The sequence below is a fragment of the Ovis canadensis genome, chromosome 16 (assembly GCF_042477335.2).
Source record: "Ovis canadensis isolate MfBH-ARS-UI-01 breed Bighorn chromosome 16, ARS-UI_OviCan_v2, whole genome shotgun sequence".
Classification (NCBI taxonomy): domain Eukaryota; kingdom Metazoa; phylum Chordata; class Mammalia; order Artiodactyla; family Bovidae; genus Ovis; species Ovis canadensis.
Window position 1 is genome coordinate 84,980,823 of NC_091260.1, and position 26,389 is coordinate 85,007,211.

Genomic DNA, 26,389 nt, shown 5'->3' on the forward strand with positions numbered 1-26,389 from the left:
GATTCTCTCATTCTTAAGAACTATAACATGGACAGTTAATTCTGATACGGAAATTCAATAAAAATAAAATTACAGACTTTGTCTATTGATGCCAAATATGCTAAATAAAGTATTAGCAAACAGATTTCAGTTTCACATTATGAAAAGAATACATCATGATCAAATAATTTATTCTAGGAATGCAAGCTTGGCTCAATATTGGGAAATTCATTGATATAATACACCAAGCTTATTGATTCCTGGGTCAGGAAGATCCTCTGGAGAAGGGCATAACCTTCTCCCATTCCAGTACTCTAGCCTGAAAAATCCCATGGGCAGAGAAGCCTGGATGGCTACAGTCCATCTGACTCCAAAGTCAGACATGACTGAGAAACTAACCAGACAAGCAAGTTTATAGATCTAAGGAGAAAAATCTATAACTTTTGCCGTCTTCATAGATGGCAAAAAAGCTTTCAACAAAATTCAACACTCATTTCTGATTAAAAACACTCAAGAAAATAGGAATTATGAATACATTTTAGCATGAAAATGCGTGTGGACGTGTGTGTGTCCATGTTATTCCTAAGATAGCAACTTAATTAATGGGGAAAATGCTGGGTGTTTCCAGGAGGATCAGGAAACCAGGCAAGGACGCCCTGACATCCCTCTCCAGGGTGTGTGAACCACAGCACCCCTCCAGTCCACCTTACACTGTGGCCAAACCTGTCCATCTACGTACGTGCACCACAAGAGCAAGGCTAGACAGCTCCCAGAGAGACAACATACCCGTGAAGGCTGAAACACCATCTGCCACGTACAGAGAAGGGTTGCTGACGCCTGTCCTAGAGCTTCTGGGGTGCTAACTGTCGCAACCAGAAGGGAGCTCAGTGGGAGGTCCAGCACTGAGAAGGTAGGAGGATCACTGCCTGCAGAGGACTCCTTCGTTTATTTGGAAAACCCTGGAGAATCAGTGATGAAGCAACCCAGATGGAAGAATTCAGCAGACAGGAAGGATATAAAATTAAACATGTAGTCAATAGCTGTTACATACTAGAATAACGACCATATTAGAGGACATTCTGATGGATAAAATCCTCTTTAGAAGACCCAACACTTGCAAACTCAATCAGAAAAACACAAAATTGATGTGAAGAAAATGTTAAAACATCTCAGGAGACACCAGATTATATGTGAACAATAGAAAGACATCCTTTGGTCTTGGACAGGGTGACTCACCATCATAAAGATGAATTTATCAATGGAGCGCAACGTCCGGCCCAAAAGGAAATCGTGTGTTCTGCCCAGCCTGACATCACACAAGATTCCCAAGGAACCCCCAGAAAGGGACACAGCCGCACAGCCGCACACGGGACCTTGCTCTGCTGTGAAGCCACACCTTAGCTGTTAGACTGTAAGTCAGAGAAGAAACATCACAGCACTCAGGCTAACATACAGTAAACACTCAACAGAAGATCTTACTCCAGAGGGAAGCACGGGCCAGCTCCCTGGAGGCGCGGTGGGTGAGAGTCCGCCTGCCAGAGCAGGTGACGCGGGCTCGAACCTTGTCCGGGGAGATCCCACGTGCCGAGGGGCAAAGCCCATGGGCCCCAGCTACTGAGCCGGAGCGTCTAGAGCCCATGCTGTGCAGCAAGAGACGCCAGCACGGCGAGAAACCCAGGCGCCACAACCAGAGAAAACCCACGCGCAGCCCCGAAGACTCAGCACAGTCAACAAGTGAATAAACACACGAAAAATTTTTTTAGAAAAAGAGGGAATCGCTAAGATGTTAAAGCATCCTAAGACATATCAGAGATGCCAGGGGCTCACAGCTGAGGTCAGATTGCGGCCTCAGATGCAGACGCAACATTCCCTCGGAGAATCCTCGCGCAGCCTGTGCCCGCATGACTTGAAAAGGAGGTGACGCCCGACGGCTCGCCTTGTTGCACAGTTCTGGATGAGTTTCTGACACTCAGGTGCAAACAGCAGGGTGGTGATCTGCAGTCAGATTTAGACTTTGCGCTGAGTCTCCTGTACGACAAACCCAAGCTCACACAGCCCCCCGAGGCACCCCTGCCCCCAGCAGTCTGCCGCCGCCGACCACGTCTCACCAAAAGCCTGTTATTAAAATACCAGCCACAACCCCCGAACTCCAATGAAATGGCAATCAACCCTGTGCACGCTGTGTCCACCGGAGCGTCCGCGTTCCCAGACAGACGGCAGCATTTGTCACGAGCTCCTGTGCAGTCCCACGGAAGCGCCTGTTCCCACTGCCCACACACCTTCGGGCAGTGGGGGGGAAAGTCCAGTGTTTGCCTGTGCTCGTCCTGGTGGAGGGTCACAAGTCTGTGACCAGGTCCGAATCTCCCCCACGTGCCTCTGCTAGGAGACCCCGGATTTCTTGGTGGGGGTGGGGAGACCCGTGAAGTGTCTGGGCTGCTACACGGTGTAACAGAGGCCAGGTTTTCCTGTGTGTTGATCGACCCAGGGTGTGGGTCGATCTCCAGGACAGGAGGCTGGGCGTGGAGGGCCCCGTCTGTGAGTGGCCCCCACGCAGCCTGAATGCGCACCCGCTGGGCGGCGACAAGTCTGGATAGTGCCCCTCATGGTTTCTGCACCACTTCAGACATTCTTCACCTAAAAACACAAAGCCTGTGTGTCCATGTTCACCAGCCCGGAGGATTTTTGGAAGCACCGTCAGCCTCAGAATCTATGATGAGCTGAACCACTGAGGCTTGGACGCCCGTGTCCCTCAGACACCAATATGTACAAGAACTGCACTTCGAAATACCAGCTCTTCTCATGTTGCGGTAAAACGTGCGCAGCAGAAAGCTCACCGTTTCAGCCACACTCGTGCACACGGTTCACCCCATGAGCCCTGTGGTTGTACGGCCGCCAGCGGCATCATCTCCAGAGCCTTCTCATCTTCCCAGGCTGACGCTCCAGCCCTCCCCAGTCCCGGCCGCCACCATCTGCTTCCTGTCTCCAGGAGCCCGACTCCTCCAGGGACCTCCTGAGCGGACTCACAGGACTGGCCCTCGGTACCCTCAAGCCCGTCCGTGCAGAGCCTGTGTTGGAATTCCCTTCCTCTTCAAGGCTGACTAATACTCCACTGCACGCTCAGGCTGCACTGCGTATGCCCTGTCGCTCAGCGGGCATCTGGGCTGCTCTCAGCTGCTGGTAGGGGCTCCCGGAGACGCGTGCATCTGCATGGAACACTGCGTGGGCGGAAGACGCCTAAGGCAAGGAGGAAAGGCACCGCCTTCCCTTGCTGCAGCGCTGCTGGGCACCTGCTGGGCACCTGCGTGGTGGGACCTGCTGCCCCCAGAGCTGGGCGTCCCCCAGGACGAGGGTGGTGCTGGTGCTCTCACCGCTGCCCACGGCCCGCCTGCGATGGCTTCCAGCGCCTCCCCCGCAAACCTGGCGTCCTGTGACCCAGGGCCTAGGCAGAACACCCGCTCAGGGTGCCTGCCTCCTTCCCCGCCCTGCCCCACAGCCGGCAGGTTCTGGTGGCCGAGGCCCTGGGCGCTGGTGCAGCCTGCTGCCTCAGCCACCGTGACCAAGCCCTCTGGCCAGGAAAGCCAGAGCGGGAAGCCACAGGCCCGACCCGGAGCTGGCAGGAACATCCCAGGAAGGGCCTGCAGGCTGCCCGTCTAAGTCCCACCCCAGGAATCTGGGCAGGAGCAGGGCAGGCCATGCTAGGGCCACCGCAGGCTTCGGTGGCCTTGTGGTGCGGCTCCGTTACTGTGGCGACGGGCTTACTGTCCCTCCTTCTTATAGACTCATTGACCAGTGGCCACGTGGCCCAGGTGGCTGAGCCCAGACGCCACGCGGGGCTGGGTGGTGGTGGCCTGAGAGCCTCGTCCCCCTCCCCCGGACAAGCTGCAGACGTGGGGACCCCCACTTGCCCCCAGCAGCGGGAGTGGGCGAAGTGGGCGCCACCAGCTGTCCACACAGCATTTCCCGTCTCAGAGGCAGCCCAGACTCACAACGTCCCACTAATAATAGTCCAAAGACCAAAGAGATGCTCATGGTCTGAGTGCATCAAATGCTGTCTCAAAAAAGATTTTACGAGATTAGTCACAGCCGAAAACAACCTTAATTTTAACTCACCAGGCAGAAATTTTAAAAAGAAAAACGACCGTAAACGCTGTTTGCCGAGTCATATGGATTCAATATCAGATCGACATTCTGGCCTGGAAGCCTCACGCCAAATACTGCTGCACATGTGGGACCGGCCGGGGCAAATATGCATCGCAAACGTTTGTTTGTTTTCTCTCTCTCTTTTAATCCTGCAAGACTTTTGTGTTTTTTTAAATATGGTACATGGAAAATGAGATCACTTCTTCAAGCGGAGAAAAGAATTTGGCCCCAAGCTGAAGGCTGCGCTTTTTTAAGAGGAGAAACAACCGCGTCCACGTTCAGTGACAGCCAGTCACGGGAGCTGCACCTGCCACCACAGGGCCGGCCACGCGCCCTGCCCCGGACGCCACCGCGGCCCCGTGGCAGGGATTGGGGCGAACAGCCGAGCAAGCGGGACTTCCTCTGGACAGCCCTTGAACACCCTGATGTCTTCCAACACAGGCAGAAAAAGATAGCCGGCGAGCGCTTCAAAGATTGCTCGTCAAGGTCACAGCAGAGGGAAAAGAAGCGGGGAAAGGAACAGTTCCAGCAGCCCCTCTCCTCGCCCCTCCTGGAATGAAGGGAAGCTGGGAGCTGGGCCCTCCCCTGGGAGCTGTCGCCATGGCAATGGAGCAACACCACAGGCCGGGCCGCCAGTCACGCGAGTGGGGCACCGGCCGCTGGGCCTGCTGGAGCCAGATCACTCGCTGGGCCTTGCCGCGGGGCCTGTGTGCGTGCAAGGCACTTCTGCAGGGGACGGCTCGCCGGCTGTTTATAGATCCCACAAACAGTAAACTTGGCTTCGGGCTCCAGCCTCAGAGAGCGACAGCGCTTGCAAACAGTTCTTGAAAGAGGCAGTGGGCTGCCAGGGCAGAGCCACGAGGGTGGAGGCGGGTGCGGACCCCCGGGCCCTGGGAGCTGGCCCCGTGCTATCCCGGCCCTGCTCCGCCAGCCACGGCCCCAGGTCGTCCTCTCCAGGTGAGCAGCTGGACAGTGCAGGTGTCTGGACGGTGAGGCTGGCCCTGGGCCCTCCTGCGGCCTGGGGGAGGGGAGCCCAGAACCGGACACAGAATGTGGCCGCTGCAGACATAGCTTTTCCTTCCCTGGGCGGATGTGACCATTTCAAACACACCTCAACCAAGGGCTGCTTTTTCAACAGCTGTGTGACCTTGGACAAACTACTTAACCTCTGGGCCTCAGGTTCCTCATCTGAAAAACAAGGATGACAGCAGGGACCGTCTCTGAGCTCAAATAAGCACCCACACAGAGTAAGGGCAGAATCAATACTGGTCCTGTTAATTAGAACTTGGGGTTTTGTGCTGGAATGAGTGATTTACCAAAAGTGTTGGCAGTGTTTTCTAAAGAGAAAACAAAGCCTGTTTAAAGATTCGGACGACTCTCTGAATGTAAACTTGGTTTAGCTCCTGAGAAGCACTTTATGGAATTGATAAACAGGTGCCCCTGATGACCCTGAAGGAGCGGCATGCTCCGTCTGAGAGGCAGGTCCATCCTGCTGGGCTCCTGGGGTGGAGGGGTTGCCCCCACTCACCCCTCTAAATCTCCGAGCGGGAGCCACCAGCCTCAGCCTCATAGCCGAGGGTCACTCCAGACCTGTGGCCAGGTTCTAGACCATTCCTATGCCCCCAGAGAGCCCAAGGGGGCCTGCAGGAGGGTGGGGCGCCACTGGGAGCTGGAGAGAGCCCCCGTGGAAGAGCTGTCACACAGGAAAGCCCAGCCAAGCGGGCCCGACGGCAACACAGGGTGCTGCCACCGCGGCCCTCAGGAAGGAGCTGGCGTGAGCCCCCAGACTGCACGGGGAACAAACCGGGGGTGAACCGGGCTCCAAGGGGGTGGACCCGGGCTCCACGGTGGGGGAACCCGGGCTCCACGGTGGGGGAACCCGGGCTCCACGGTGGGGGAACCCGGGCTCCACGGTGGGGGAACCCGGGCTCCACGGTGGGGGAACCCGGGCTCCACGGTGGGGGAACCCGGGCTCCACGTGGAACAAACCAGGGGTGAACCGGGCTCCATGGTGGGGGAACCCGGGCTCCATGTGGAACAAACCAGGGGTGAACTGGGCTCCATGGTATTGGTGGGGACCCGGGCTCTGCTGTGGGGGAACCCGGGCTCCACAAGGAACAAACCAGGAGTGAACCGGGCTCCATGGTGGGGGAACCCGGGCTCTGCTGTGGGGGAACCCGGGCTCCATGGTGTTGGGGGGGACCTGGGTTCCATGGTGGGTGGACCTGGGCTCTATGGTGGGGGAACCCAGGCTCCACATGGAACAAACCAGGGGTGAACTGGGCTCCATGGTGGGGGAACCTGGGCTCTATGGTGGGGGAACCCGGGCTCCACGTGGAACAAACCAGGGGTGAACCGGGCTCCATGGTGGGGGAATCTGGGCTCCACTGTGGGGAAACGGGGCTCCATGGTGGGGGAACCTGGGCTCTGCAGTGGGGGAACCCGGGCTCCATGGTGCTGGGGGGGACCCGGGTTCCAAGGGGGTGGACCTGGGCTCCATGGTGGGGGAACCTGAGCTCCGCTGTGGGGGAACCCGGGCTCCACATGGAACAAACCGGGGGTGAATTGGGTTCCATGGTGGGGGAATCTGGGCTCCATGGTGGGGAAACCGGGCTCCACGGTGGGTGGACCTGGGCTCCACGGTGGGGGAACCCAGGCTCCATGTGGAACAAACTGAGGGTGAACCCAGGCTCTGTGGTGGGTGAACCGGGCTCCACGGGGGGGAACCCAGGCTCCACGGCGGGGGCGGGGGGGGGCGACCCAGGCTCCATGGTGGGTGGACCTGGGCTCTGTGGTGGGGGAACCCAGGCTCCACATGGAACAAACCAGGCCGCAGCCTTGGCTGTGGGACAGGCAGGTTCTCAGGCCCCATAACATTCAGCAGCTCCACCGTGAACCCAGGGTGACCCAGAGCGAGCCAGGAGCTCTTCCCTAGTGATTAAACCCTGCAGATGCCACAGGCCCGCAGCGTCTCAGTGCCCAGCGGTGAATGGCGAGGCTGACCCTGAGGTCATGCAGCGGGCGCAGCCTGGCCTGCAGGTCGTCCTTCAGCGGGCCGGCCTGCATCCTCACCTCGGCTCAAGTCCCACTGGGACCCTCCCTATGACCGTGGGCTCAGTGAGGGCAGAGCCTGGGGCACACACGTCCAAGCCCGGGAGAGCCCAGGGCAGAGTAGGGCCTGAGTGGCCGTGGGGTAAGCTGACCAGGAAGCCCTGCTCGCTGACTACGGATGCTCAGGGGCTCAAGCTGGACAGCTAAAGTGACTGTGGACGGCCAGGAGGCACACAGCACAGAGCTCTAGGTCTAAAAGCCACAGAGAGGCCCCAAACAGCTGAACTATCTTCAGGGGTGGGGCTGGGAACTGTGGGCTTCTGACCGCAGGGAGACTGCTAGATGGACAGGACGCTACCGTGCACCACGGTGGACACAGCCTGAGGCCGGGACTGCCCTGGATGCTCAGTGGACGTCAGACAGGCCCTGGGGTGGGGCCCGGGGTCTGCTGGGCAGTGGGGGCAGCCTGCCCTTTGGGGCTGTGCCCACCCAAAGGCCAGCCCCCGGGGAATTTACACTTTTACTTACACCCGTCAAGCCCCTGAAAGAAGAGCCACGTCAAATAAGTTTGGGAACAACAGGGTCACAGCAGAAGGTGGGACAGCACTTCTCAGAGCACAGAGACCAGAGTGGGAGATGGAGCGGCCCCCGCAGCAGCCCGCTCAGCGGATCCAGGAAACACGTGGGTGCAGGTATGCGGACATCAAGGCGCTCTCCCCAGAGCCGAGGGGTAGGAGGGCCTGGGACGCCCACACCGGGCCTCAGACGCACACCTGTGACCTCGCCAACACCACCCTCCAGCAGTCGGGACCCCGGGTGTGTGACGCCCCCTCCTGCAGCCTGGCCCCCCTCTGACGGCGACCCTGAGACCCCTGCCCTAGGCCGCCCATCTCCCACCCCTGCCAGCTGACTCTGCGACCCACTGTGCGGGCTCTGGGGTTTCGTGCCCCTGTCCCTAGAAGACCCGTGGGCCCAGCGCCGAGTGGAGGGGCCTGCAGCAGGGAGCCCTCAGACACGCCCACCAGGAGCGGGCACTCCTGGCCCCCGCTCACTTAGCCCAGCCAGGCAAAGGGGCTTCTAGGTCTTTCTCTAGGAGAGCAACAGCCTGAAGGTGAGAGAGTCTGCACTCTGGTTCTCGGCACGTCTCTTGTGGTTCCTGAGAACTTCCCGGGAATTGTGCTGGCTTTTCCAGAAACTGCGCCAGCTCGGTTGGCACGGGTCAACAGCCTGCTGAGTGAGCGTGGTCCTCGGGCCTTCCAGACACGCAAGGCCCTCTCACGGCGCTTCCTTGAGGCCCATGGGTGCCACGGGGTCGCGTGAGTCACCTACCTGGGCCCAGGGCCAGCAGCAGGAACAGCAAAACCCCCTCACTCGGGAATCAGCACGCCGGCCCGTTTGCCACCCCTCTCCAGAGGATCTTGACCGCTTCAACCCAAGGACGCTGCTGCGGCCTCAAAGGCAGAAACGCAGCACAACCCAGCGGCCCTGTGCCTTCCTGCCCTGCAGCAAGGTTCAGGCTTCTGTGTCTGCACAGGCTCCGCGCCCCCCGCAGTCACCCCCCTTATCCTAGTGGGGGCCCAGGGCTGTCTGGGTCGGGATGAGGAAGGCTGCGGCCCGAGCCCAGGGCAGGCATTCGGGGGGAACAGAGAATAGAAGCGAGAGCCCTTCCTCCTCTGCTGGGCCCTGCGTTGCCTGGTGGGATAAGGGAAGCAGAGCCGTAGGGCACAGCTGAGCCGCACCCCCAGGCACTCACCCCTCCCACCCCGCGCACACCCTAGGCCAGCCCTTCCTAGAGGAGACCGGCACCAAGGAGGCAAGTCCACCCGGCCCACGCGCCCCCGACCCTCCAGACCCCAGCACACATGCGCCAGGACACAGCCTGGGGAATGCCAGCGGGTGGGGCAGCACAGAGCAGAGGATCAGACGAGCATGAGCTTAACAGACAGATTTAAGGAGGTAGACATAGCGAAATGGAATAAGAAGCAGTGTGAGCAAATCAAGGGGAACCACTTACTCGGTAAGGAAGCGTAGGGAGGAGGAGGAGACTGGTGGGCTACCCTCCACGGGGTTGCAGGGCCGGGCAGGACGGAGCGGTCATCCAGAGCACAGACGGAGGCCACGGAGGCCCGCGTGATGTGCGCGGCCTGGAGGGCTGGCCCTGGGGCAGCAGAGGAGGACAGCAGACAGCACAGGAGAAAGAGCTGCGGGTGGGAGCACCGCCCCGGGCCCGGGCGTGGGGCTCCAGAGGGGGAACCAGTCCGGGAGGGACACGGGCAAAGCATCCAAACTGAAGAAGAAAGACCTCAGATGGAAAGAACTCAGAGCACCAAGCAGGAAAAACAAGACGAGAGACATATCACAGTGAAATTCAAGAGTATCAGGGCCAAAGACAGGCTCACAAAAGCTCCAGACAGAGCTAGAGCGGACCTGCCGCAGAGAGGAGGTCTCAGAGCCCGGCGGCGGACGGGGCTGCAAAGCGTCGGACAGGACCGACGACGGTCGAGGGAAAACCTTCGAACCTAGAAGTCTATGCTTGCCCAAGTCGTGATCCAAGTGCGGAAGCACGGGTGAGACGCAGAAAGATTTCACAGGAGCCCCACGGGGAAGCGCTCGGGGGCTGTGGAGAAGGGGCCCGCGTGCGGAACCTCAGAGGGGCCTGGAGAACTGAGGACCGTGGCAGAGCCTGTGCCATCCAACTTCTGGACAGCCACTGTGTCCATGCGGGGCCACCAGGTGGTCCCCAAGAACTGAAGCGGAGCGCGCGGCCCCTTTAGCACGAGAAAGCACAGCCTGAATGGGGAGCTAGAGAGAAGGACAAGAAACCCAGGAAAGCGCAGTCAATAGAAATTACAAAATACAAGGGCAGAAATTAGCCCTCAGCAAGAGTATTACACGGAGGATAAAGAGGCTAGACCCCCAGCCAGGGCCCATGGTGCACGGGCAAGGCCAGTTAGCGAGAGCAGGAGCCTGGCGATGACAGCAAGGGGCCGTCCCAGCTGCCGGATGCTGGAGAGCGGGGCAACCTGAGCATCTGACGGACACCCAGAGGGACGAAGGGCAGAGTAAAAGCGCAGAGTCTGAGGGCTTCCTGCTCCGGCGGCCGCCCGGAGCCGGGGCAGCGGAGCGGCTTACTCGCAGCTCCCTGAGTGGCTGCACCCGGCTTCCCAGGGTTTCAGGTGTCCGCGTGCCCCTGCCCCCTGCCCCACCACCACAGCTCACTTCTGCTCGATGGAGCTGCATCACGGCTCTGCCAGAACCTGAGCTGCTCGGTGCTCCGGACGCTTCTCAGCGGGGGTGGGGGGGATGCGCTGTCCTCAGTGACCGCTGGGCGATGTCTTACCCCCGCACTCCCACAGCGAGCGGCCCACCACCTTCTCCCCACCTCTTGGTGGGCCCCGGGCTCCAGGCCCCCACCTGCCACTTGGTCACGGCCTGCTTCACGTGGAGAAAGTGGAACTGGGAGGCCCAGGAGCGCCCCCACCCCTCCAAGGCAGGCAGGTGCCCCCTCCCCTCAGGCACCTCCCCGTGGCCTTCCCGACTTCGCCTCCTTGTCTCAGAGCCAACCCTCTTGGGCTGGGTGTGGAGTTTCACAGAGGTGAAAGCTTGGTATTGGAGCTTCAGCTTTAGCGTCAGTCCTTCCAGTGAATATTCAGGACTAATTTCCTTTAGGATGGACTGGTTTGATCAATACCTGATTCCAATACATTGGCCACCTGATGCAAAGAACTGCCTCATTTGAAAAGACGCTGATGTTGGGAAAGACTGAAGGCTGGAGGAGAAGGGGACAAGAGAGGATGAGATGGTTGGATGGCATCTCCAACTCGTTGGACGGAGTTTGAGCAAGCTCCAGGAGTTGGTGATGGACAGGGCGGGCTGGTGCGCTGCAGTCCATGGGATGGGACATGACTGAGTGACTGAGCTGAACTGAACTGAAACACTTGGTCCTTCTCATTTTCTGTACTGGTCACCCACGGGGCCTTTGGGCCGGAAACTCAGTCCTGGGTTCTGGGAATCTTCTGGGTCGCTTCCTTGACCATTTCCTCCCCTCTGATCTTTCTGGAGCTCTGAGTACACAGGTCCCCGGGGCCTGGTAACTTCCCCAACTTTCCTGTTTTTCTCCGCCTGTTCCTCAGTTACGTGCGGGAGGACTCAAACTCTGGACCCTTCCACGGATTTCCAGGTTTTGCTCCCATGCCTGTAAGTTTTGAGCGCTGTTAGGGTCTCCAGCTGGCCTTGCATGGGCACGTGCCCCCGTGTCTGAGGAGCCCGAGGGCCGCGTGGCCTCTCTGTGCACCTGCTCCTCTCCGCACGGCCGTCTCCATGCAGCTGCTTTCTCGTGGTTCCTGGGTTTGGCTCCATCAGCCTCTTCCCAGAGACCCACAAACCCTGAGCGTGCCGGACTCGAGGAGCGGGCGCGGGCCCCTGTGCAGCCTCAGCGCTGCGAGCCCCGCGGGGAAGCTTGAATGTCCACGCCTTTAGTCCTGCCTTTAGTTTTGTGTAAAGTAACAAGTTCACAGGCTCTGAGAACAGGTCAGGAACCCGCGCCTCACTCAGCCAGCCGCACAGCCACAATTACTGCACATACATAGACCCAGAATGTGCGGGTCACACTCAGGAGACAGGAAGCAGAGGCCGACGACCGGTGGTCAGGGAGGGACGCAGAACGGCCAGCCTCCTCCAGGAGAGAAGAGAAGCGCTCAGAAAGGAAAGCGCCGGGAAAGACGCGGCATCTCAGACGACAAACAGACACCATGAAGAAACTGAGAGTTTCAGGTGAGAAATAAAGCACATGAAGTAAAAATTTCACTGGATGGGCTGAAGAGCAGGATGGAGGTGACAGAGAAGAGCCAGTGAAGTCGCAATAGGAAGCGACCAGCCTGAGAGAGAAAATGCAGGGGAAAGTGAGGGGGGCCTCAGTCCCTGTGCACAGGATGAGAAAGGCTAACAGCTGGGCAGTGGGGCTTCTGAAGTGAGAGAGACTGGGGCAATAGAAACTATTGGAAGACTATGGCTGGAAACTTCCCAGATTTGGCGAAAGACATGAATTCATAGGCTCAGGTAGCTCTTCATGCGTGCTAAGTTGCTTCCGTTGTGTCTGACTCTTTGCGACCCTATGGACTGTGAAGCCCTGTCCGTGGGATTCTCCAGACAAGAATACTGGAGTGGGTAGCCACGCCCCTGCTCCAGGGCATCTTCCAGACCCAGGGATCGTACAGGAGTCTCTTTCGTCTGCTGCAATGGCCAGCAGGTTCTTTACCACCAGCTCCACCTGGGAAGCCCTCAGAAAGCTCAGCAAACCCGAGATGGGACGATCTAATAAACCAGCATACACCCAGGCCCAAGCATGTCAAAGCTAAGCAGCAAAGGTCAGCAGATAAACTGAAATGGAAATCAAAAGGAAGGTAGAAAAGAAACAAATATAGAAAAATTGTGAAATGGTAGACTGAAATCCAATAATGTCGACGATTACTGCAATATAAATGCCCTAAATACACCAATTAAAAAGACGATGCTGTTGGACAGGACTCAGAAAAACAAAGCCAAAAAAAGGCCCCAAAATATACCATCAATACATTAAATGCAATAATACAAATGGGTTAAGACGAAAAGATGAAGCAAGGTATGCCCAGGAACATTGACTAGACAAAAGCTGGCGCGACTGTATTCGGTTCCTCAGACAAAGCAGACCCCAGGAAGACTGCGATAAAGAGGCGCCTGATGACAACGACAGAAAGGTCAACTCAAGAAGAAAACGTAACCCTGAGTGAGTCTGCAAAACCCAGAGCAAAACTGACAGAACTCAGAAGAGAAGCGAGGGGTCCGCAGCCGAACTAGAGGCGCCTTTCAGGTGAGAGCAGACGGCGCACCAGCAAGGACGCAGACGTCGTCAGCGTCACCGGATGGCCTGACGTGGCTGATGTGCTGCGGACACCTCACCCAGGACCGGCAGTCGGGCTCAGACAGACCTGTCCTTCGGGAGGGAGGGGCAGGGCTTCTTACAAGCGCACCAACCTGGTTCATGACCACCTCACCTCCGAACACCGCCACACTGGAGGGAGGTCTCCAGTCTAGCGTGAATCTGAATTTTATTAATTTTGGTGGGGGTCAGGAGGACACAGTATCCAGCCCATAGCAACAATCAGTGAAACTAATAGCTGTGTGTCTTTGAAAAAAATCAATAAAGTGAATATACTTCTAGCCCAAGTGACTAAGAAAAAGAAAAACACAAATTACCAATGAAACAAAAAATGAGACATAGCCGCAGAACCCACAGACATTAAAAGGGCAACATGCGAAAGCCGTGGACAGCGCTGCGCTCACGGATCAGCAATGTGGCTGGAGCAGACCAGCTCCCTGAAAGACGCAAACTACTCAGATTCACACCGGAATAGATAATGTAAACAGTCCTTTATTAATGAAGGAAAACGCACTCACAGTTTAATCTTCTACGATTTAAACTAAAGAAAATCTAAAGAAAATCCCCAGATCAGTTGTTTTCTCTGGCGAATTCTATCATCACTTGAGGAGGGATAACATTAATTCTACACCAACTCTTTCAGGGAAAAGAAAAGGGAACACTCCCACCCAATGCTATGAAGCCTGCATCGGCATGCCGCCACAAAGACATCAAGAGAGAACAGCCAAGTAGCTCTCATGGGCATAAACGCAACATCTCCAAAATATTAGCAAGACTGAATCCAGCGATACATAAATAAGGTCTATCCCGGGCATGCAAGGTTGAGGAAGCATTTGAAAACCAATTAATGTAATTCACAGTATTAAATATGAAAAGACTCAGGACGAAAAACCATGATCTCAACAGATGCAGAAAAAGCACCTAACAAAACTTTTAATATCCATTAATAATAAGAACTCTCAGAAATGAAGGAATAGTGGGAAATTTCTCAAGCTAAGACATCTATAAAAAGCAAAATGAGCGTAAGAAAAAGCAGACACATTACTTTGCCAACAAAGGCCCACCTAGTCTAAGCTATGGTTTTTCCGGTCGTCATGTATGGATGTGAGAGTTGGATCATAAGGGCTGAGCACTGAAGAATTGATGCTTTTGAACTGTGGCGTTGGAGAAGACTCTTAAGAGTCCTTTGGACAACAAGGAGATCAAACCAGTAATTATAAAGAAAATCAACCCTAAATATTCCTTGGAAGGACTGATGCTAAAGCTGAAACCCCAACACTCCGGCCACCTGATGTGAAGAGCTGAGCCATCAGGAAAGACCCTGAAGCTGGGGAAGACTGAAGGCAGAAGGGGAGACGGCTGAGCCGGCTGGACGGCGTCGCCGACTCAGCGGGCGGAGTCTGAGCCAGCTCCGGGAGACGGCGAAGGACAGGGGAGTCTGCTGAGCCGCAGTCCGTGGGGTGGCAAAGAGCCGGACACAACCGAGCCGCTCAACAACGGCACCAACGTGGTAGTTAAGACAGCAAGGTGCTTATCTGTGGAAGGTTAGACATGCAATCGACGAGCCGGGTGAGAGTCTGGAAACAGACTCAGAAACATGACCAGCTGATTTTTTTCTGAAGGTATAAAGGGTGAAAGGATCAATGGTGAAAGGATCAGCTTTTGAATAAATGGTTCTGAAAAAACTAGAATTCATATGCAAAAATAAAGAAACCTTGCCCTATGTCTCCTACCTTACCCTAAAGTTTACTGAAAATAGATCCCAGACTTGAGTGTAAAACTTAGAGCTAAAGGCAGCAGCATGCAACACTGGACTCAGGCATACAAGAGCGACCTTTGTAACCTTGCGATAAGTGAAGAGTTCTTAGATCTGACATCAAAGTCACGGCCTATTGTTAAAGATGGACAGACTGAATTTTGTCAAAGTTAATACTTTCACTCTGAAAGACCCTGTCAAGAATGCAAAGACAGAAAAAAAAAAAACCAACAAAACACAACAAAACAAAAGAAAAAGACTGAGAAGACAAGGCAGGCTGGGAGCAAACGCTGCGTAACCTGCGTGCAGGGGGGCTTGCTGGGATGCTTGCCTGAGCTCAGAACGCAGCAGTCAAGAGTCTTTGCTTAATGGACAAAGGCTTGAGCAGACAGCGTACGAAGAGGGTCTGTGGATGGCAGAGACACACGGAAAGACGCTCAGCGTTATCAGTCATGAGGGAAACACAAATTAAAGCCACATGGGCCCAACTCCTAAAACAGCTGGGTACACCGTGCAAACCAGGGACTTGGAGCAGCTTAGAGCTCCGTCCCTGTGGCGGGGACGCACCAGCACAGCCGCCCAGGCAAGCAGCGTGGCCGCCTCTTGCAAGGTTAAGCACACACACGCCCATCATCTGAAGCAAAGGGAAACCTGTGTGCAGAGGAACCTGTGCGTGAATGCTCATCACAGCTCTACTCACAGTCCGCACAGCCTGGAAACAATCTGGAGGCCTCAGCGGCTGGGAGCGCCGGTGCAATGAGACACCAGCACCGCAGGTGCCGGCCGCTCGGGCACAGGCGCGGGATGCGGCGCCGGGGCAGGTGGGGGTCTGGCTGCAAACCGAGAGCAGGAGGGAAGCCTCAGGGGAGGACTTGCTCAGTGCTCTCGCCCTAACCGCCAGAAAGAACACTGTTCAGAAGAGTCCCGTGCAGCCCAGGACACCTCATCTCCAGCCAGGTCAAGGGGTCAGGGTGTCTTCAGTCAGACAGGAGACACCCTCCTCGGTGGGGGTGGCCCAAGGCCCACGACACGGCCGAAAGCACAGAGGCCCAGGACTCTCTCCCCCGTGGAGGCAGGACAGCCCAGAGACACCGGGGGAGTGCGGTCCTGGGCGGTAGCCCCGGTGTGGGACGGTGCCCGGCACTCTAACCGGGACAGCGGGCTGTGTGCGCTGGCTTCCGTGTTTACAGTGCAGAGCGAAAGTTTAAACACGATTTTATGGTTAAGATGTCATTTTAATCTTGAACATGAACAGGGAAAGAGTGATGCCAGCTATCATCTGGCGAGAATGAAATCCAGGCTGGCAGGACATTCTCCACGTTCACTAGTACTAGCAGAAGAAAGCAGCTTCAAAGGAAAAATAACATTTAAGATTTGCTTCCTACAAACCCGATAAGTAATGAATACGGGAACGTTTCCACTTCCGAAAGCACAACATTTCTCAAAGCACGCCGCTCTTGGGCCTGCTCTCTGCTCCATGGGGCCCTGGGGTTGGAGGCCCCAGCACCCTGTGAATCAAATGCAAACCCTGTTGCCTGTGAGAACCCCATCTGTCCTCACATGCTTTCACCTCTTTAGGAAAGAGACGGTCTGTAAGCTCCTAGGGCCTCCAAGCATCCACACCCCTTGGCAGGGCCGAGGCCCGGGGGCTGTGGGGCGGGGGTGGTGGGGGCTGCGTGGCCTGCACAGCAAGGTGCAGGGTGACGCGGGCCGTCGGGGGCCTGATCGGGGGCGGGGGCCGCTGAGCAGACACAGGCAGGGCAGGGCCGGAAGGCAGACCCTGAGGAGCCAGTCGGCTACCCTCTCTTCCTCGTCCACACCTCTAACAGAGCGCTGAGGCAGGAGCCTGGCTGAGATGAAAAGGTGTCTCCTGGGCCCCCCTTCCTCGCGGAGGAAGCCGCAGGGGGAGGAGTTGTCGGGGCCACCGGGGAAGGAAGGCCCTGTGGCCACTGCCAAGGTCACTGCGTGTCCCCGCGCAACACTCAGACCCCGAGGGGGCGCTGGCCTGGCAGGCGGGGGACCTGAGCAGGCACAAGCCGGGAGTACTCTCACGCCCAGCATGACCGGCGGGGAGGGGGATGCAGGCCGTGGAGCAGCCTGGGCTGCAGACCAGCCACCTGCAGGGATCAAGCCGCTCTCAGAGGCGGGCCGACTTCTCCCACCTGAGCAGCACCTGCCCTCCATCCCGTCACCTAACAGACATGCTGAACTGGGGGCCACGGAGGGCTGACTTCATCTGGGGTCAGAACTGCCCGCCAAACAACGCTGGGGGCCCAGAACCAGAGGCTCAGCTCTGGGCCCGCGGGCAGACACGCAGGGGACACGTGGGCCTGGGAGGACAGCCAGGGCAGCCTGGCTGCAAGGCCACCACGGCCGCCACTTACGGGGTAGCCTGCTGCGGGCTGCTCCCTGCACCCCAACCCTGCGGGGAGGGACAGCCTGCACCCCCGCCCTCCCGGGAGGGCCTGCATCTCTGGTGGACATCGCAGCACTCTCGCCCTGTGAGCAGTGACTGATCCCACCCGGGGAGCCCCACCTCCCTTTATCTTGTCAGGAAAAGCTGTTCAGAACCGCCCGGCAGGCCCAGCTCTGGTGAGAAGGCCTGCCCTGCCCGTGACGTCTGGTGTGCAGGTCAACAACGGGGTCAGCCCGGGACTCACAGCGCATGATTTTCTGCCCTCAGTCTGAGGGGAAGAGCCCACTTGGCATTTTATTAGGTTCTTGCATCGACAAGTAAAACCAAAAAATGCAGAAGGGAAAGCGAGGTTCCCATCTGAAGCCCACGGGCCTGGGGGTCACCCGTGTGTGCTGTGCAGAGGTCCTGGAGCCCACCTGCAACCAAGCCCTCCTGAGACTGAGCTTCCTGGTGGTTGTGAACGGTCACGACTGACGCCGCAATGCGGCCAGGAGACCCAGGGGTGCGGGGTTGGGGGCTCACCTCCAGCAGCAGCCTTCCCTCCAGCACGGCTGAGCCTGCAGACCCTCTGCGTGGACCCCGGTCTCCTGGCGACGGGGCAGCAGCCACCAGCTGCCTTGGGCACCTCTCCTGCAGGGCTGAGGGGGGCACGGTCAGTCACGCTCTTCCTGCGTCCCCGGCTCCCACCCTCCGCAGGCACGCCGGCCCAGGTCTGCTCTCCTCCCGGGTACCCAGGGCAGCACCGGGCAGCTGGTGGGGGACATTCAGGGACGGGGCTTCTCAGCTGGCCACACCCCAAGGACCTCACCCCACCCTGTTCTCCGCCTCCCCCAGTGAGCCTCTTAACCACCTTCCCCGCTTCAGCAGCCCTTCAGGGGTTCCAAAGCTCCCCTCTTAAGACCCAAGCCTGGGCAGGTCCCCAAGCTGGACACCACTGTTCGAGGGAACCAGTAGCCTGGAGCCCCGCACACCCCCTCCCGTCCCTCCGTCCCAGAGCCCCGGCCTGACCCAGACTGGAGCAGCCAGTGCCCCGTGGACCCCCACCCCTGCCAGAGCCCCCTGCCGCCCCTACCCCGCTCTGGCCTCATCTGCACTTGAGGTGACGCGCTCAGACAGACAGACGTCCACATCCTAGCCCTGAACTCCACGCTCCGTCATCAGCTCCTGGAATTATGAGGGTCCCGGCCAGGAGCCGGGCCTGGCGCTGACGCCTCCATGGAGGCCTCCAGGGCTGCGCTTTCATTTCCCCTGATTTGGGGGGTGTTAGTGCCACCAAGGGCCCTGCAGGCCATCACTGCCTCATCCGGTGTTGGGGTAAAATACAAGCATACCGCAGAGCTCCCCAACATTTCTTCCCAAACCAGAAGTCGTGCTGGACACTCCCGCCAGGGGCCATGGGCTCCCCCAGGAGCTGGTCAGTAATGCAGGGTCCCAGGCCCCCAGTGTGCCCTCCAGGTTGGATGGGGACCAGTGCAAACAGAGACCCCTCACACATACATTCACACACACACACACACACACATAGACACATAAAGAAACAGACACACACAGAGACACACACAGACAGAGACACACAGACACATACACAGACATACAAACACATAGACACACACACAGAAACACACAGACACACACACAGACATACAAACACATAGACACATGCACATACACACAGAGACACACAGAAACAGACACACAGACACACACAGACACACACAGAAACAGACACACAGACACACATATAGACACAGACACACACAGAAACAGACACATACACAGATATACAGACACACAGACACAGAGACACACACAGACAGACAAACACATAGACACATGCACATACAGAGATACACACACACACAGACAGACACACACGCAGAGACACACAGACACATACACAGATATACAGACACACAGACACAGAGACACACAGACACACAGACAGACAAACACATAGACACATGCACATACAGAGATACACACACACACAGACAGATACACACGCAGAGACACACAGACACATACACAGATATACAGACACACAGACACAGAGACACACAGACACACACAGACAGACAAACACATAGACACATGCACATACAGAGATACACACACACACAGACAGACACACACGCAGAGACACACAGACACATACACAGATATACAGACACACAGACACACAGAGACACACACAGACACACATGCAGAGACACACATACAGAAACAGACACATACAGGCACAGTAAGACACACACACACAGACACACAGACACACAGACAGACACACACAGACACAGACACATACAGGCACAGTAAGACACACACACACAGACACACAGACACACATACAGACACACACAGAAACAGACACGCAGAGACATATATAGTCACGCACACACGCAAGGGGACACACAGACACACACACAAGGACACACACAGACACATACAAAGAGACACACACAGTCACGCACATGCACAGAGAGACACACACAGACACACAGAGGGACACAGACACACGCAGACACACGCAGACACACACACACAGGGACACACAGGCAGCAGCCAAGCTGACCCCTCTTCCACGCCCCTGGTCCAGACTGAGGGTGTCCACAGGGAGAAAGGGCTCCTCTGGAGGCCCTCAGCCCCACCCACGCGGTCCCCTCGGTGGCCCTGCCGTGGCCTCTCCATCCCTCCTCCTCGGAAGCTGTGCTCCAACCCCTCCCTCCTCCTCGGAAGCTGTGCTCCATCCCCTCCCTCTCCCACAGTAAATGGAACGAGATACGAACCCGTTTCCTCAGCAGAAGGTGCTGAGTTCTGGGAAACAGGACAGTGCACCGGGGCCCCGGGCAGAGGCACAGACAGCCAGCCTCCCTGCCCCACGAAAGGGAAGGTTCTCTCTCCCTCCAGCAGCCGAACCCCCCTCTTGGTTGCTGGTTTTCAAGGCACCAAAAAAGCTCTGAGCTCAGAAGCCAGAGGCGCTAACACTTGATCCCTTGTGTGTGCCTCTCTGCTCAGAAAGCTGAAAGGTGAGTGCCCAAGACTCCTGGAGCCAGCCCTCCCTGAGCAGAGGCTTCGTGAGACCGGAGCCGTGCTGGGGTCCACAGAAACCTCCTGGGGCCCAGGTGCCCCCCGCCTCTGACTGAGGACCACACAGCCCGGCTCTGAGGCTGAGAAAGACCCAGGAGGGAGCAGGCTGGGGCCCAGGCCCACTCCCACCCCTTCTGCGGGCTTCCCAGAGGGTCCAGCCCAACAGCCCACCCAGAGGCCACATCTCCCAGGTGGTCTGAGGCCAGGAGCGGGGGGCGTGGGTGGGGGAGGCAGGACCCCACTCCCCCACCCAGCAGGGCCCTCCTCTCCAGTACCCAGACCAGCAAGGCCTCCCAACTGACCAACCGCAAAGCGCACTGTGGGGGTGTCCCCCGCCCCTCCCCAAGGGGAAGGGGAGGTTTGGAGTCAGCTTCCGGGCTCTTCTGCTTCTCAGCCCTGCAGCCCCGAGTGGGGGTGCTGCTGCCGGCAGCTGGAGGTTGGGACATCCCCAGGCGGTGACATCACCAAACGGGGGATTCGCTGACCCCTGCTGGGGACCCTAAGCCCCCCAACTCCAGAACACAGGCTTGCAGGGGCCAGAGCCGACACAGGCGGCCGCAGGGAGCAGAGGTCGCTTCTGGAGGCAGAAGTGGGGTCCCCTTCCTACTTCCCCCCCTCCTGCCCCCCGACAGCACGGCAGCATCGCGTGCGCCCCCAGCGGGCACTCCCGCTTCCCGCCTCCGCAGCCACATTCCGCGGGGCACGCCCGGCAGGGCCTCCGCGGGCCGCTGTCACGCGATGGGGCGTCAGCGCCGCAGTGACAGCCGCCTGGCCCGCGGCCAGAGCCTCGCGTGCGAGCAGGGCCGCCCGCGCGCCCCACCCCCAGGCCTGCGGCGAGACTGGAAGAAGCCAAATGCGATTCCGAGGCTGTCCTGGAGGCCCCGCCAGGGCGGGGGCGGGGGAGCGCGGCCTTCCAAAAACCCCTCTGAGGCACAGCCCCCCAGGTCAGGGGGCCGGAAGTTGCCAGGGCAGCAAACTCTGGTGTGGGTGGGGGTCAGAGCCAGGGCCTGGAGGGCTGGGGGTGCCAGTGCTCTTAATGGGGGGGATGGTACAGCAATGGGGCAGCAGGGACAGAGAGAGTGGGGAGCACCCCCAGGGGGGTGGGGAGCACCCCCAGGGGTGCGGCGAGGGGGAGGAACAGCCCGCACTCCCCGTGGCCCTGCGGCCAGCATCTGGGTCTGCTCTTTCATCTCAGCATCTCTCTCCAGGGCCGGCCTCTCTCCCTCCCTGCCATGGCGGGCAGTGGGGGGAGGGTCTCACCCACGATGACCTGGGACTGAGCCCAGCTCCGTCTGAGTGGCGCCCACAGAGGAGGCCAAGGCTGCAGGCAGGGTCTCCGCAGACAGCCCTCAGCCCCACTGCTGGCGCCCTCCCCGCCAGGCCTCCTCTTAGACACAGGGTGAGCCCACCACCATGCTCCCCTGTCTCCTGCTCCTGGTTGCCCCTGGTAACAGGCCCGGGAGAAGAGCTAGCGGAGAGCAGGTGTATGTGGGGTGGGTGGTCCAGGGGGAAGTTTGTAGAAGTTGGAGAGGAGTTGCTGTGGCCTCTGGGCTCCGCAAGGAAGGTCTTGGCGGGGGTGCCCCACGGCCCAGGGTTCTAGGAACCCCCTGGGGTCCAGCCAGAAATGCGAGCCAGCGCGTCTAAGGGCCTCGTGCCCCCGCTGAGCTGCTGTCCCCCCCCAGCTGGCCCTGCATTGTCCCCAAAGAGGGCCAAGCCACGTGACGCAGGTTCCGGCTAGCACTGACGACCCACCCGGCCCACCCAGCAGGCAGGCGGCCTCCTCCCCACAGCCTGCTCTCCGAGGGGTGGTGGGAGGGGCCGCCAAGACCCCCAGCCCCACAGAAGCCATCCTGGCCCAGGGCAGAGCCTGGGATCGCCTTCTGAACCGTCTGCAGACACAGCTGAGGGCCTGCAGGCAGAAGAGGAGGCCAGTCAGGGCTGCCCCATCCCAGGAACGCACGGACTCCCTGAGGCTGGCACAGCTCAGCCTGAGCCCTGAGACTGCCTGCACCCCAGGACTCAGCTGGAGGCCCTGGGTTCCCTCCCCTCCACAGGCCCCAGAGCTCTGGCCACAGCAGAGGTTCTCACTGCCCTGTCTGGCCCGTCCACCAGTGGTCCGCAGAACCAACTGGAACCAGCTTCCCTCACTCCACTGCCTCCCTGCATCCCTGAGAGGCTTCCCTAACAGCTCAGCGGTGCACAATCTGCCTGCAATGCAGGAGGCACAGGAGACGGGGTTGGTCTCTGGCTGGGGAAGATCCCTGGAGGAAATGGCAACCCACTCCAGTATTTTTGCCGAAAACCCCCATGGAGCCTAGCAGCCTGTAGCCAGAGGGTCGCAAAGAGCTGGCCACGACCGAATGTCCAAGCACATCCCTGAGCGCCTTGCCTGGAGAAGAGAAGATGTGTGTGATTATCTGCAGACAGCGGGCGTCCCTGTGTGGGCTGGGCTGCACCCAGCCTAGGGGGGAGGCTGGAGAGGCCACTGCCCTTGGGGGCTCAGCCCTGCCATACCTCAGCTCCTTCACTGTCCTTCACACAGAGGAGACTCAGGGCAGCTGCCACTCTGGGCCGAGCCACGTGCCCCAAGGACCCAGCCCCACCTGTCGCTGCTCAGGGTCCTGTGCTCGGGTCTGGCCACTGAGAGTTGCCAAGTGTCTCTGGTGGAGGAAAAACCCAGAGATGCCCCGTTTCTGCCTCTGGAAGTGCATGATGCCCAGAAGCCACCTTGCTCCCAGACAGCTCCCCAGGGACAGGGCAGGTGAGTCCAGATTATGGACACAGGGAATGTGGGGTGGAGGGGACTGTCTGGGCTCGAGGTGCAGGAGTTCCACCACCAGGGTGACGAGAGAGGAGCCGGGGTACCCCAGGAAGCTGGGCCGGGCCTCAGCTCAGATGAGCGGCAGCTCCTGGAGTGGTCAGGTCACCGCACACACAGCCTGGCTCCGACCCTCCAGCCCTGGTCCAGTAGCTCACCACCCCGGCCTGTGCGCCCAGGGCTGCCTTCACGCTCGGCCATGTGTCCCTCTGGAGGCAGCTGCTGTGACCACAGCGCAGCCCAGCTCTCTCCATGCTGCGGAGGGAGGTCAGCGTGGAGGGAGGCAGAGAGCTTGGAGCCCCCGGGACCCCAAGGAGCAGGCCTGCCCCCCACTCCTGCACGCTTCCAGCCCAGATGCACTTCAGGGCCTGCTCGGCGGAGGAACACAGGCTCAGAGCAGCTGTCCGGGGACCTCGGCGCCCCCTGAGGTGCACTCGCTTGAGGGGCTTCGAGAGGGGCCTGGGCAGCGGCACCCTGAAGTTCCGTGTCTTGCTGCCACCAACTCGGCACAGGCCTCCACACGGACGCCTGTGTGCCCACATTCCTGTCCCCTGAGGTCACGGTGTTGGGAGGGGCTCTGGGCCATGAGAGGAGCCCCACGAGCAGGATGAGTGTCCTTTAGCAGACCCTGGGGGCACCTCACCCCTTCCCGGGTGAGGACAGTTCAGAATTCAGTCCTCACCAGAGCCCAGCCACGGGGCACCCTCACCTCGGAACTCCGGCCTGCAGGACTGAATGGTGATGTCTGCGTGTCTGTCACAGCAGGAGAGCTGAGACAGGAGTGACCGCAGCCACGTCTGTGGTGGCAGCTCTTGGCCGTTCCCTGTCAGCAGCTGAGACCAAGCCCAGGAATCAGGCAAACTCGACCCTCCGGTGGGCACCCTGCAACTTCCTACAGGGACCGCATGCCCTCCTTGAGACAGGGGCCCAGGACCTGGAGAACCAACCTTCCTGAGAGATTGGGAGGTTAACTGGCTTCGTTCGCCCCTGCCCCCACCACCAGCCCCTCTGGGTGATCCTGGGGACACCGCTCAGGGGTCCAGAGGCCCCACGAGTCCAAGGGCACGTGTGGGTCCCAGGCAGTGCAGTGCACCTGCCGGGGGAACCAGTGGCCAAGCCTGGGGGGCAGATGGAGAATGTGGGGCCCCACTCTGACCCGAGCTCCCACCCCAGCATGCCTGCAGACCCCGCCACAACTCTGGCATCAAATTCATGGAGCACCTCAGTTTTTAGACATTCAAACTCTCGCCCACGCCTCGCTTTTCAAGAAATAAAAGATAAACTCCTTGTCTTGCCGTTGGAGGATGACCGTGAATCACACAGGCTGGCAGCAAGTGCCGTCCTGCGACTCGACAGCAGAGGGGCCCACAGAGGGGCAGCGGTTTCCTGCACCTACGCTGCCGAGAACAGACGTGCTCGCAGGGCTATGTGCTGTCATGCCAGAGTCTGCCCGCCCAGCCCAGGAAAGGTGACCGGAAGCACGTGGGCATACGTGGCCGGGGCTGGACCAGCTCTCCTCTTAGCCCCGAGGGAGGGGATCGGGGCGTGGGTGCGTGTCCTTTCGAGCCCCACAGTTAGGCAGGTGCGGAGGAGGGACGCAAACTGCATTCAGAGCCCCAAGCTCAGTTAGGGAGAAGAAGCATCGTGCGCGTGAATAGACGTGCTCATGTTTGGAAAACAAGAGTCCACCCCAGGACTCAGACCGCATCAGCTTGTGGGTTTTCCACAGAAAGAGTGTCCCTGTTTTCCACAATGACCAGGGAAGCCCCAGAGGTTTCACAGCTCAATCTGGCTCCAACGGCACCAGGAAAGCAGAGCCCCCACCTCCACAGGTGCCCAGCCCACCCCTCTTCACTGGCTTTCTGGGGTCCAGCGGGCAGGAGCCCAGGGCTGCAAGTCCTGCAGAGGAACTGTGCTCTCTCCTTAATCCCCATGCTGCAGTGCAAGACGCAAGCATTTTAGGGAAGTTTTCAACTATTATCTCCTCGACTGTTATCTCCTCATATATAGCTTTTGCACAGCAAAGGAAACTATAAGCAAGGTGAAAAGACAGCCCTCAGAAGACTAGCAAATGAAGCAACTGACAAAGGATTAATCTCCAAAATGTACAAGCAGCTCATGCAGCTCAATGCCAGAAAAATGAACAACCCAATCAAAAAATGGGCAGAAGCCGTAAACAGACACTTCTCCAAACAAGACATACAGATGGCCAATAAACATGAGAAGATGCTTAGCATCGCTCATTATTAGAGACATGCAAATCAAAACTGCAATGAGGTTTCATCTCACACCAGTCAGAACGGCCATCCTCAGAAAGTTTACAAATAATAAATGCTGGAGAAAAGGGAACCATCCTACACTGTTGGTGGGAACGCAAACTGATACAGTCACCATAGAGAACAGTATGGAGAGTCTTAAAAAAACTGGGAATAAAACTACCATACGATTCAGCAGCCCCACTACTGGTCAGATACCCCGAGGAAACCAGAATTGAAAGAGACACGTGTACCCCAGTGTTCATCGCAGCACTGTTTACAATAGCCAGGACACGGAAGCTGCCTAGATGTCCATCAGCAGGTGAACGGATGAGGAGGCTGTCGTTCACACACACAGTGGAGTATTACTCAGCTGTAAAAAAGGAATGCATTTGAGACAGTTCTGATGAGGTGGACGGATCTAGAGCCTATTAAACAGAGTGAAGTGAGCAGAAAGGGAAGGACAAATACCAGATATTGATGCATGTACGTGGAATCTAGAAAGATGGTACCAGCGACTCTACGTGCAGGGCAGCAAAGGAGACCCAAACATAAAGAACAGACTTTTGGACTCAGTGGAAGCAGGAGAGGGGGATATTCGAGAGAATAGCACTGAAACATGCATATTACCATATGTAAAGTAGGCGACCGGTTTGAGTTTGATGCTTGAAGCGGGGCACCCAAAGCCAGTGCTCCGGGACAACCTGGAGGGGTTGGGGGTGGCTCAGGATGGAGGGGACACATGTACGCTTCTGACTGATTCATAGTGATGTACAGCTTCCCAGGGGCCCAGTCGGTAAAGAACCTGCCTGCAATGCCGGAGATACGGGCTTGCTCCCTGGGTCGGGAAGACCCTGTGGAGGAGGGCCACTCCAGTATTCTTGCCTGGAAAATCCCATGGACAGAGGAGCCTGGTGGGCTACAGTCCCTAGGTCACAAAGAGTCAGACACGACTGTGTGACTTAGCACG

The 26,389-nt window shown here is 58.3% G+C and overlaps 1 protein-coding gene across 1 annotated transcript in view; it reads right to left on the reverse strand.

Moving 5' to 3' along the window:
• AHRR (aryl hydrocarbon receptor repressor) overlaps positions 1-26,389 on the reverse strand; it is an 86,167-nt gene that overhangs the window by 26,974 nt on the left and 32,804 nt on the right. The window contains exon 4 of the mRNA XM_069555804.1: positions 17,782-17,897. Coding sequence (XP_069411905.1) covers positions 17,782-17,897 — 116 coding nt within the window. The remainder of the gene's footprint in view (positions 1-17,781; positions 17,898-26,389) is intronic.